The sequence below is a fragment of the Leptodactylus fuscus genome, chromosome 10 (genome assembly GCF_031893055.1).
Source record: "Leptodactylus fuscus isolate aLepFus1 chromosome 10, aLepFus1.hap2, whole genome shotgun sequence".
In the NCBI taxonomy this organism is placed as follows: Eukaryota; Metazoa; Chordata; class Amphibia; order Anura; family Leptodactylidae; genus Leptodactylus; species Leptodactylus fuscus.
In genome coordinates, this window is record NC_134274.1 from 41,920,579 (window position 1) to 41,934,462 (window position 13,884).

At 42.6% G+C, this 13,884-nt stretch overlaps 1 protein-coding gene across 1 annotated transcript in view; it reads left to right on the forward strand.

The window, feature by feature from the left end:
• The window catches only part of MYOZ1 (myozenin 1), a 29,548-nt gene extending 24,454 nt beyond the window's left edge, over positions 1-5,094 (forward strand). Inside the window, exons 5-6 of the mRNA XM_075257849.1 lie at positions 959-1,136; positions 4,404-5,094. Coding sequence (XP_075113950.1) covers positions 959-1,136; positions 4,404-4,635 — 410 coding nt within the window. The 3' untranslated portion in view covers positions 4,636-5,094. The remainder of the gene's footprint in view (positions 1-958; positions 1,137-4,403) is intronic.
• Positions 5,095-13,884: the final 8,790 nt, after the last annotated feature.

The window sequence follows — 13,884 nt, forward strand, 5'->3', positions numbered from 1 at the left end:
TTTTAAAATCCGATCTCTGTTCATTTTCCATCCAATCCTGATCGTTAAATTTACTTGATCGCCGATCAGAATCCGATCTTTTACGATCCCGATTGCTCAACCCTAAACAGGACCAAGAAATCCAGTCCATTAGAAAAATGTATGTACAGGTTGTGGGGAAGGTTGCTGAGGAGAAGCAGTGGTGTGGACCCAACCTGTCAAACACAGGGAGACAAATCTTGCAGCAAAGCAGTTTATTTAAGAAAAACATCAAAATAAATAAACCTTTATGTCAGGCACAAAAATGAGCAAAATAATGGGGCAATACGATGGCTCAGTGGTTAGCACTGCAGCCTTGCAGCGCTGGAGTCCTGGGTTTGAATCCTGCCAGGAGCAACATCTGCAATGAGTTTGTATGTTTTCCCCGTGTTTGCGTGGATTTTCTCCCATTCTACATACTGATAGGAAAAAATAAATAAAAATGTACATTATGATCCCTATATGGGGCTCACAATCTACAAAAAAAATGAGCAAAATAAAATAAACCCTTAACTTCAGGCAAAATAAACAAAGTCCTGCTCGTCTGAGCACTAACTACATAGAAAATACTAACTGTACATTACCAGCTTATTACCAGCCACATGAATCAACCCAAAAACCACTGTACCATATCACAAGGCTCTCAGTTTCAGGACATAACTTATTTTAGGAGGCAAACACTTCCAATGCAATCCAAAGACGTCCACTTGTCGTCTTCAAGTCCTCAAGTAAGTGTATCAGAAGTCAAGAATAACCCTTACATTTTACAGTAGCAATGGATCATACTAACCCTTCTTTGCTGGCTATTATATACAATGGCCACAATAAGAAAATAAATCGGTTACATATACAATATAATACTTTTGATATCCACAAGGAACTGATATTTCATTCCTAAGTGAGAATATTTTGCCTTGTTTTACTCCATGTATCATTTCAGATGGTCAGTCTGGCCAACCAGGAGGAGAAGGTGGGAAGCATATCACGATCATTAAGACCTACCTCTCTCCCTGGGACAAAGCTCTGGGAGTGAACCCACAGCAAGCAACAAACCTAAACATTAACTTATTGGATTATGCTACAAAGGCCGAACTTTGCAAATATAAATCATTCAACAGGTGAGTAGCTATATAATAGTGCTGCTTGTTTCAGTGGACATCACTTGGGCGGTTATAGGAATAGTTTCTTTTGCCTAGCCTCTTTTCTTTTTGACTAGTCTTGTAAATTTTTCGTTCCTTAAGTAGCCCCAACATATTGCGCAGAGCTGTACAGAGTTATTACTATTAACATCAGTCCCTGTCCCGTCTGTGGCTCACTAGGTCCAATTTCAGATGAAGCCGGTAAACCCATCAGTATCTGGGAAGGAGGAGTATCTGGAGGATACAAGAATCCTATTAATATTATAAATGTGAAAGTTTGTGAGTTTGGATGTTTGTGGGTTTGTGTATTTGGATGTTTGGATGTTTGTTAGTCAATCACGCAAAACCCGCTCAACCGATTTGGCTGAAAGTTTCCACAAACATAGTTAATACACTCGATAATACACATACGTTTGTGCCAGGACCCCCACAAAACCCAAACTCACACCACTATCTCTGCAATCTCACACACTTTGGACCATAGCAAGCCACAAAATTCATATTGCCCTCTACAGCAGAGGTCAGCAACCCCACACAATCACATATACATATACTTTACCACTTTGCCCCTCATCTTAACGATACTCCAGGAGGCTCTCTTTAACGCTCCGGAGCAGCCATGTTTGCCAAACCCCACCGCTCTGACAATCCGCGACACCGCCCACCCATGTCAATACCCCTAGGCGGTCTAATAAATGCAAAAAAAAAGTTTAAAAAAAGTAAAAAAAATATTTAAAAAAAAAAAAAAAAGGATTAAAAATCACCCCCCTTTCCCTAGAACACATATAAAAGTAGTTAAAAACTGTGAAACACATACATGTTAGGTATCCCCGCGTCCAAAATCGCCCGCTCTACAAAGCTATACAAATATTTTTCCTGTTCGGTAAACGCCGTAGCGGGAAAAATGGTCAAAATTTCCAAACCGCCGTTTTTTCACTGTTTTGATTCTGATAAAAATTTGAATAAAAAGTGATCAAAGCAATAACATTTCCTGAAAATGGTAGAACTACAAAGTACACCCAGTCCCGCAAAAAAAGACGCCCTATACATCCCCGTACACGCACGTATAAAAAAGTTACGGCTGTCGGAATATGGCGACTTTTCAAAAAAAAAATTTTTAACACAGTTTTGGATTTGTTTTTAAGGGGTCAAAATGTAAATCAAACCATATAAATTTGGTATCCCCGGAATCGTAACGAAACACAGAATACAGGGGATATGTCATTTTGGTTGCACAGTGAACGCCGTAAAACCAAAGCCCGTAAGAAAGTCGCAGAAATGCATTTTTTCTTGAAATCCACCCCATTTTGAATTTTTTCCCTGCTTCCCAGTACATTATATAGAATAAATAATGGTGGCATCATGAAGAAAAATTTGTCCCAGGAAAAATTAAGACCTCATATGGCTCTGGGAGCGGAGAAATAAAAAAGTTATGGGGTTTAGAAGGAGGGGAGTCAAAAACGAAAAACGAAAATCAAAAAATGCCATCGGCGGGAAAGGGTTAACTTCAAATACTTCTGTCCCAAAGTCACTATGTAAAGTTTCTCACAACACCGTATAGCAGCTCAAATACAAGTTAACTTCAACACAAAAGTCTCATTTATTCTCTGAATTACAGCAAAAACAAGATACAAACTTACATTTCATATCCCATACCTTATACACACTACGAAAACCTTACCCACGCCTGTATATACCCACTGCTACAATCACCGCAGACGAAGTCGCGGGTACCAGCTAACCAGGTAACATCATATTTGTGGGAAACATTATGGACTGTGTTGCGGATATGTCAAAGGTCAAAGTCGTGTTTATGACTAATTGACCAATAATCCCGGGTAACTGTCGTTGTCCTAATTGATATGAGCTAAGGGCTAGCGATGAGGTATTGTTACCAGACACAAAGGTTGGTATTAACTCTTCTCTTAGCAGAGGAATGTGTGCTGACGCACCTCTATTTAAGACCACGGGGGTTAAATAGTAGCAGAGAAAGTAAGAAAGATAACAACAATCTAAATTTTCATATTCATTCCTGATTGGTATGATACATCTCAATCAAACAGAAAAAGTTTAATCAGTTCCATATATAGCCAGCTACTCCCGGTCCTGCATGGTAACCTTGGGGAACAGTCTTCTGGCAGCAAGCCAAGCATTTGTTTTTCTTGCACCTATCCTGGATGCAGGCGCCATCTTGTCATATAACATTATACGAGTTTCAAGCATAAGCAACTATATCTAGCATTCAGCTTTTAAGGATAACAATGTTTTTCATACATTACATAATTAGAACCTTTACAATACTTCCTAGTTCATTATCTGTGTATCAGCTACTAAATAAACAGCTAATTGATAGAGGTCAAGTTTCAGAGCCCCACGGGCTTATATTTAAAGGGATCCTATCATTGGATACACTTTTTTTCTCAATAACACGTAACCCTTAATAAAGGCTTAATAACCCTTAAGAAAGGCTATTTGTCTCCTACCTTTACATGTCTTCTCCGCGCGGTAGAAAAGCAGGTTTTCTTTGGTATGCAAATTAGTTCTCTCGCGTCCCCAATGCTACGAGAGAACTCTCCAGCGACGCCTCCTTCTTCTTCAGGAACGGCCTGTCTGAGCGTCTTCTTCCATCCCGGGTTTTCAATTATCTAGGCCTTGGGCGGAGCCGACTGCGCATGCCTGGGCCACAAGATAATGTCCGCTAACACAGCTTACAGTGTAAGCGGCCATTTTCTTGTGGCCCAGGCATGCGCAGTCGACTCTGCCCGAGGCCTAGATAATTGAAAACCCAGGACGGAAGAAGACTCGCAGAGAGGCGGGTTCCTGAAGAAGATGGAGGCGTCGCTGGAGAGTTCTCTCGAAGCATTGGGGACACCCGCAGTGCTGTTTGAGCGCTGAGGCCTGCCCCCAGTGCCGCGAGAGAACTCTTTTGCATACTGAAGAAAACCTGATTTTCTACCGAACGGCGGCGCGGGGAAGACATCTAAAGGTAGGAGAAGAATAGCCTTTCTTAAGGGTATCCAATGATAGGATCCCTTTAATCGTCAATATTTGAAGCCCAGATAACCCCTTTAAGGGGCATGGCACTTGGCCCCTTTATTTCAGAGACTGGTGGCTGTATCCACATATAGTACATCATAAAGTTCCACATATGAAAGTCTTCAATACACTCAGTATAAATAAAATGTAGATAAAAAAAGATGTCTACCATTGTCTCATCTCACATGTTCTGGTTATATCATATTATAGGTCAGCAATGCCTTATGGAGGGTATGAGAAAGCATCAAAACTGATGACTTTCCAGATGCCTGAATTTGATGCCGGCCCCGTGGAACCAGAGCCTGTAACCGTCTTCAACGCTAATGTCACCAACAGACCATCCTTCAACAGGACACCCATTGGATGGTTGGGATCTGGTGAGGGTACACCCTACAACATTGAACTTAATGTACCCATTGATGGTGAAACGGAAGAACTGTAAAGTCTGGAATCTCCAGGATGGGAAAAAAAAAAAAATCTGTAGCCTGTAGGTGTATGACAATTTACAGATATGACCTGTTCCAATGGCCACCAATCCTTATTGGGAAATGTGCAATAAGCTGTGACTACTTACTAGCCAATGGCACAGGTCACATCAATGCCACATCCTAATCTGCTCTGTTTAAAGCAACCAGGCTTCCCTATGTATGTTGATGTGAACTATAGCTTTCTGTGATGGTTTTATTTAATGGAAATCGGGAAAAGTTTAATGGGGGTCGGTACGAGGGAATTAAGAAAATGTAAAAAGACAGCTAGTAGAAGGCAATGAACGCTTCATGTTTTATGCATTGTGGCAGAAAGGACAGTCTGTAAAATGTATCGTATCTATCCAAAAATCCACGCTCGTGATTTACAATTTTTCATTAGTGTAACTGAATAAACACGTACAGTATCTACAGAATCATCGAGTCTTTGTTTTAAAGGGCACAGAAAGTGGGCTTGTTGTGGAAGATTAATGCCTTGTCACTTATACGTATATGGGATATGGTATATTCTGTAAAAATGAGAAATCTCTCATATAAGGAATAAAGCGGCTCCTCTCCGGCTACTACCTTGCAAATAAGATAGCGCTAATGTGGCTGCTTGCACTTTGCAGAAACTATTAGGTTGTTGTGGGTTTGCGCCTGCAGCAGCGATAGACAGTTTTCAAGATATGGAGATGTAACTTGGGAGTATCTTAAAGGGATCCTATCTTTTCAACACAATTTTTTCTCCCTAAAATGTCGGAATAGCCTTAAGAAAGGCTATTCGTCTCCTACCTTTCCTTTTCTTCTCTGCGCTGCCATTCGGTAGAAATCCTGGTTTTCATTGGTATGTAAATGAGCTCTCCCCAATGCTCCCCAAAGGCGTCCCCAATGCTGCCAAAGAGTTCTCCAGTGCCGCCTCCATCTTCTTCTGCGACGAAGTCTTCACCGTGTCTTCTTCCAGGGGAGTCTTCTTACTTCTAGGCCTCGGGCAAGCTGACTGCGCATGCCCGCCGGCCACGAGAAAATGGCCGCTTACAACACTGTGGAAGCGGCCATTTTTCTTGTGACCGTGGGCATGCGCAGTCAGCTTGCCCAAGGCCTGGAAGTAAGAAGACTCCGCCGGAAGAAGACGCGGTGAAGACCTCGTCGCAGAAGAAGATGGAGGTGGCGCTGGAGAGAGTTCTCTTGCAGCATTGGGGATGCCCCCAGTGCTGTTTGAGCACTGGGGTCCGCCCCCAGTGCTGCAAGAGATCTTATTTACATACTGAGAGAAACCAAGATTGCAGGCGAATGGCGGCACGGAGAAGAAAAGGAAAGGCTATTCCGACAAGTTAGGGAGAAACATTTGTGTTTAAAAGATATTTCCTTTAAAGGAAATATGTTGCCAGAAAATTAACTATTTATTTTTTTAATCAAAATGAATATAAAATGAATTTTTAAAGAATTTTTAGATTTTACATTTAGGAATTTAAATAAATTCCTAAAAATCCTGGAGTCCTGCCTCTGGCCAATATGCCAGGTAATATGCTGACACTTTATATTTTCTGCTGAGTCGCAGCACTCTGATGATCACAGGTATCACATATATATATAGGTAACCCATCGTTCACATCTGCATTTGTATTCCATCCGGGAGAACCCCCAAACGGAATACCGAACGCAACTGCAAGCCTATAGACTATAATGGGGTCCGTGTGCTTGCCGCCAGATCTCTGCAGGGATCTTGCAGACAGGAAAGTAGTTCACAATCTACCTTCCTGTCCGCACGATACGTGCGGGTAGCACGTGGCCAGCACACGGACCGCATTATAGTCTATGGGATTCGTGTGCTTTTAATGTACACTGCTTGCAGTTGTGTTCGGTATTCCAATTGGCGGGTCCCCTTGCGGACTCCCCCGGACGGAATACCAATGCAAATGGGTAAGACTCCAAATCCACCAATCTGTGATGTCACACCTTATCTACTCCTTTCTCTGTGCAACAACCTCTGCAGAGATCACACAGCATTCCTAGAAAACTCTCCCTTTGAAGTCAACAGGGACTGCTGCAGACTTTTGTGTAGAATAGTGTCAAAAACTGAAAGGTGATACATGTATGCACAAAAAATACTTGCAAATATGTATGGATCAATAAAATTAGAGTAATGGGCTTAATAAATTTGCGCCAATGTGCCAGAATGGATATCCCTTTTTCAAACAAATTCAGTTTTACAGAAGTTATAGGAACATGTAGCACCGATCAGATGCATTTGAAGGCAAACTATACAAGAATTATATCCAGTGATTCACAGGTGACACCTTCTCCGATTGTAGTCAGTTTTCTACACTTGGCCAAGACCACCGCAACGCTTCTTCCAGCCATGTCACATTGGCGAGTTTACTGTCTAGTTCTTCCAATTGGAGTATTGCATGGATAATAGTGACATATCCTGAGGGCATGGATAAAGTTGTACAGCATCATTTGGGCACTAGGGGGTTGCCAGCCACTGGTCTATAATCAAAAAAAACTAAAAATTACTCCAGCACGCCCAATTATATATAAAATATAACTTTTACTTCAAAAATTTAAAAACATAGTACAGACATGGATCCAGGCACGTACAAAAAACAGAAAAGCTTACGCGTTTCGGGAACAAGGATGAGGTCCTTCATAGCTATGAACAAGGACCTCATCCTTGTTCCTGAAATGTGTAAGCTTTTCTGTTTTTTGTACGTGCCTGGATCCATGTCTGTACTATGTTTTTAAATATTTGAAGTAAAAGTTATATTTTATATATAATTGGGCATGCTGGAGTAATTTTTTGTTTTTTTGACTATTGCCTACCCCGTGAAACAGTCCAGGGGTTTCTCCCTGCAGCACATTTGCTCGTACAATAGATCCAGCAATACATATACAGGTCATTCCATGGTGGTCAGAGCTGCATATATTCTGCTTTATACAAATACTGGTCTATAATGTCATACAGAAAGACCTTGATTGTACTTTGCCCCTGCCTTCTGTTGCTCACACAGACACACCAATGTGTTTAAGGTCGAGTTCTACCATGTTGGAATGTTACAGATAAGAACAGCTGAAATGCAGAGAGACTTTTTGGGCCACGAGAAGCACCCCTTTTAATCTTCTATACAGGTTAGTAAAGGGGGCATTCACACGGAGGAAGTTGGCGCTGATTCTGCCACGATAACTTGCGGCAGAATCAGCACTGAAAAAAAGACTCCCATTGACTTCAACGGATTCCGTCTTCCATGCGGAACCCATTGAAGTCAATGAGAGTCTTTTTTTCAAGCCCTGATTCTGCCGTGAGTTATCGTGGCAGAATCAGCGCCAACTTCCTCCATGTGAATGCCCCCTAAAGTGGCAAACCACCAGATTCAGCACATGCACCATACAAGGACGATGAGTTATTTGACCCAACTGCAGCACAGTAACAATATTGGTACCACGGTTGCTGACAACACTGTACAATTGTAGTTGGCAGGGAGCCATCCAGCGGGATACTTGCTACAGGATACAGGAAAGCAGCTCCTCCATTACAAGTCAAATGTTTTAGGCAGGTGCTTTCAACAATAGAAATGTTAATAGTTTATTTTTGTCAATTTACAAAATGCAAAGTGAATGAACAAAGGTGAAACCTAAAACACTATCCATTTCGCTGCAATGGACCAGCAGATGCCCCAACATTGGGGTATCCTTTTAATGCCAGTTTTCACAGTAACTTAGGAGGGGTGTAACAAATAGATGGACTTTAATTATTGCCTCTCCATTATCAACAACTAGGGGGCACTGATGTAAACTCACCGTGCTACAAAATCCTATAGTTAGATGATATTTTATGGCATTACATGTGTCTCCAAAGAAAAATAATTATTCGAGGTTTTCTTTCTTCGTCGCCTACACAGAATGTGTCACAAGCTATGTTTTCAGATGGGAATTTCTTTCATCACTAAATGAAACGGGGGCTTCTATAAATTGACACATTATTAGCAAATAACCGTACAATTATATTTCCTGAAAACATGGCAGCATGTCGGGAATCAAATAGGCAATATTTTCATCCTGGCTGACAACCAAACATGACATTTCTTTTACATTCTCGTTACTTGTAACATTTTGTTCTTCAAATATGTTCCATTGTAGCAAGTTGCAAAACGATATAGATGTAAACCAGGGCTTGGGTGTGACTGCTACCTTTGCACTTCAGTAACTGTGCCCCGGCTGCTGCTGTTAAAGAGGTTGCCCCACAGAAGGCACCCAAAAGTACTGACTTCAACAGTGTGTCATTTATGTGTAAAGATTAGAGATGAGCGAACAGTAAAATGTTCGAGGTTCGATATTCGTTTCAAGTAGCCCCTCAATATTCGACTACTCGAATCGAATATCAAACCCTATTATAGTCTATGGGGGGGGGAAATGCTTGTTTCAGGGGTAGGCAACGTTCGATCAAATTACACTTACCAAGTCCACGAGTGAGGGTCGGGCTGGATCCTCCGTGCAGTCTTTTCCATGCAGCGTCCCCGCGGCGTCTTCCGGCTCTTCATTCACTCTGCCAGACATCGGGCCTGGGCAGAGCCGACTGCGCATGCCCGCCCTACAAGCGGACATGCACAGTCGGCTTTGCCCAGGCCCGATGCCTGGCAGAGTGAATGAAGAGCCGGAAGACACTGCGGGGAAGCTGCACGGAGAAGACTTCTAAAGGTAGTTTACTGGCGTTGACTGGCTGACTGTATAGCATTCGGCAAATCAATGCTATTTCTGCATCAAACTTTTACATTCAAATAGCGAGTGGTACTCGATCGAGTACGAGTATTTCAAATACCGTAGTATTTGATCGAATACCTACTCGATCGAGTACTATTCGCTCATCTCTAGTAAAGATGCATACAACTTTATAAAGATTATTCTTTTGCATCTCAATATGAGGAAGGAGTCTGATATAGTCTTGAGATACTCCCCAACTGTGGGTGATTGACAATTTTCTCTGTAACGCTGTGTTTCCATTTGGGGAGTCCATCCTCAAATCCACTTGAAAAATTTGGAGAGAAGTCCTGACTTTTCTCTCCCCATTTTTTGGGTGGAAACCCCAAGTGAACCCGAAGAACAGAAACCCAAGTTCTAGTGTGAACCTCGATTTATATCGTACATAGAATGTTGTCAATCAGTAGAGGTCCGGGATGTAGCAGTGTAGAGAAGGTGTAGTTAGAAATAAGGCCAAGATGGAGGTCTCGCTTATTACAGTTGCTTTTGGCACCAGATCATCTTACAAGGCCTAGACTGGCACAACGATGATGGGGTCACTCTGAATTTACTCTGCGATGTAACCGCCATATTAGGGCATTTGGGGTGTTCTTGGTATGAGATGCAAATGAAGGCCCAGGAGACAGGATTGTATTTGAAATAGGCATAGCTCATGGCTCAGTTTACTTGGGGAGGATCAGCCATTTACAAGGCAACATGGAGGCACAATTCACTTGTAGTAGCCAGTTCCACACATATGGCACTTTACACACATGGACAGGAGTTTTTTTTTTTTAATGTAGATTGTGAGTCCCATATAGGGGTTCCTATCAGTATGTCTTTGTAGAATGGGAGGAAATCCACACAAACACAGTGAGAACATACAAACTCCTTGCAGAAGTTGCTTCTGAAGGGATTCAAACCCAGGACTCCAGCGCTGCAAGGCTGTAGTGCTAACCAGTGAGCCACCGTGTCGTCTGGCTATTGCTCTTTAACTTTTCCAAAATCCTCTGATCTTTTCCACTGTGGTCATCGGCTATGTCTTAGCCCGCCGGTTCTAACCACTCTTGAGGAAATGCAGAGTACCTATACGCCATGGATGCCTAAGCTTTCACACTCCGCAGTCGAAATGTTCAGCAATCAGAAGGTTTCACAAAGTCTTAGTTCTGTGAGATGGGGGTCCAGTAAGATTGGACTGCCTGTTAGCCCTACCATACAGAGATAAAGGTGCTCTTCAACAAACACTTCCCTCTTCTAATGCGCGCGGAAGGGGTGGGCAAGGGAGAGGCGTTTGGGAGTGGGGGCCGGAGGCAAGTGGGTTGAGGACACGGGAGAGGGATTTGGGAGGGGGGAAGGGGGACTGCCAGGGAGGTGGATGCGCGCGAGAGAGTGGTTGGAGGGTGCGCGCAAGACAAAGGGACACGCGAGCGCAGGCGGTTCGTCGCCAACAAAGACACGTGGACGAAGAAGAACTATAAATGCTCTTTGTACAGCCATATTATGTCTCTATAGACTCTATTTGCGCTAAAATAGGTCCGTACTATGATAGATGATGGAACGTGTCACATTTTTTTGATGAGAAAGAAATAAAAGGTGTGCAGAGTTATAAATCTATGAGAAAATCTTTCTGTAAGTATAATTCTATAAAATCTTAGGCAGGTATGAATCTATGAGAAAATCACTCCAAGTATAAGTTTATAAAGTCTAAGGCATGAATCTATGAGAAAATCACTCTGTAAGTATGTCTATGAAATGTAAGACATGTAGATGGATGAATTTATGAGAAAACACATCTGTAAGTATAAGTCTATAAAATCTAAGGCATGTAGAGGTATGAATCTACGAGAAAATCACTCTGTAAGTATAAGTCTATAAAATCAGAGGCACGCATTTGTATTAAGGGCTCATGGACACAACCATGTGCGAGTTGCCAGCCGTAATTAAATGCCGGTGGCTCATACATTTCATCTGTATGCCGGCGGGGCAGCGACTTTGCTTCTGGCACCACATTTGGTAGGACCTGTCCTACGTTTTGCGGCAAAGGCTGCCAGCCCACACGCGGAACCGTAGAAATCACTGTTGTGTGCATGGGCCCATACAAATGAATGGGTCAGTGTGCTGTCAGGGAAAAACTCAGATAGCGGACTGAACTAGCACACAGTCGTGTCCATGGGCAATAATACATAATCATAATTCATGTTTCTGTTACAAAAATGTCTGCACTGCCTTCCATTAACCATAGAGGGCGCCTCCATTCTATAATTTATGGTCACATGTGCCTTCTTCTAGTGTCTTTAGTACACAAGTCTTTTTCCATAACTTGTGTTCACTAGATTTAGTACCTGTCAGCAGAATGGTAGACAAGCAAAACTATAAAAAGTTGTGATGTTCTGAATACACAGCCATTAAATCCATTTTGGTAGAAGGTCTGATTTAAGAGATTTTAGATCATCAGGGGAAATCGAGTCCATCTGTTTCTTTAGGACAAACCAAGAGTGGTTCCTTAAAGCGAAATGAAAAGAAAGATACCTTCCCTCCTCCAGTTTTTCAGTAAATTTAATCCCACTTCTGGAATTACTGACACGTACACTGACAAGCAAAAGGGTAACAATGTCTTGAACTTTTGACTTTCAGGCTCCATATCTCATGATCCGCTATAGCCTCGAACACAAGGCTACCATAATTTTATAAAATATAAAAAACAAAAAAACTTTGCAAGTCTTCAGTAGGTGATACCTTTTTTAATGGCTAACTCATAATGATGACAGAATATAACGTTTCGAAGCTTCCTCTGAGCTTCTTCTTCAGATATAACTAAAAACACTCTGTAGAGGCTGCATATTTATGACTGGGCACAGGGGTAGGATTACAGGAGGGAGGGGGGAAGAGGCTTATTACTATATACTTATAACAACAAACAATCAATTGCCAGATCCCAGGTTCTTATCTTAATGGCTGTCTTAATGATTTGTATAAAAAGACATAAACCCACGTGAGATGTTCATTCCATTGTCCAACGTCTGGAATAGGGTCATGGCCTTGTACTCATAAATCAGTCGCTGTTTCCTCGATTTAAAGTTCCCTTTTAAGATCAAGATTTTCATGTCATTGATGATGTTATGCTCTTCCTGGCAAAAATGATTTGGCACGGGAAGATCAGTTTTCTGTTGTTTGATTGTATGGCGATGTGAATTAATTCTCATTCTGAGTTTCTGACCAGTCTCTCCAACATACAGATTTTCAGTGGAACATTTGGTGCAAATGATCAAATACACAACATTCACCTGTGTGTGTTCACCTGTAACACACCTAATGTTGTGTATTTTTCTTTTACCATAATTTTATAGGCAATCATCTAGGCTATCTTATACATTGTCAAACTTCATCATGTGAGTGCCATGGCAGTTGGTAGAATATCCATCTATCCATTGAAATGTCAAGAGGTGGACGTCCAGGCAAAATATCAGAGTCAACAATTCAGCTCATCACAATGTCTATCAGTTCTGGCATGACAAACACGGCAGTGGAGGTGGCTGGTATTCTTCATTATAGTAAGATAACAGGTATCCAGGCAAGCATTGTGCCATGCGAGTTACACAAGTCTGGAATGGTGGCCTGAAAAAAGGTGAAGAAGCCTCCACTTCCATATTGTCAGAAGAAGTATTGGCTTGAATTTGCAAAAAAAAATACAAAAAGTGAACAGTAGAAGATTGGAAATAGACTGATGAAATTCAATAGACTGGGCTCTGATAGGTACAAATGGGTCTGGGAGAAACAAGGGAAAAGGGGGCTAATGGATCGAGAAATTGAAGGAACTGTCAAGTTTGGTAGAGGAAGCCAGTTGTTTAATGGCAAAAGGGGTTGGATACGTGACCAGGGTCCAGGGGTGAACCTGGGCTTTCTGCCGCCTGAAGCGGCGTCAGAAAACCGCCCCCCCCCCCTCCGAGGAGGGGCGGAGCTGAGGGGGCGGGTTGCCAGAAAGGGGTGGGGCCGAGCGGAAGGGGCGGGGTCGAGCTGAAAGTGGGCGTGGCCGAGCTGAGCGAGCAGGCAGGGAGAGGACCTGCTCTCTGCCTGAGTGTGAGGGGCGGCCGCTGGAGCAGCGCTGCGTTCAGTAGGGCCGCCCCAATACACCGCTCGCTTCCCGTGTCGGGCTGCTTGTCCTGGACTGGCTTAGGTCAGCAAAAATGCCGCCCTCCCGAGGTCCTGGCATAGCGCCGCCTGAAGCGGTCGCTTCAGGTCGCCTCATAGGAGGTGCGGTGCTGCCAGGGTCGATGGTGGTCTCAATGCTGAGTTATATGTGAGAATCCAATAAGACAAGTTACTTTGTACACTTGAGTACTTTGGGAATGAAAATGAAAAGATTGTGTTCCAGCAGGACAATGACCCGAAACAAATGTTGAGATTAGGGAAAAAATAGTACAATGACAATGAAGTAGAGGTGCTGGTTTAGCCCCATAGTTTCCAAACCTCAATCCCTTCGAACACCTGTG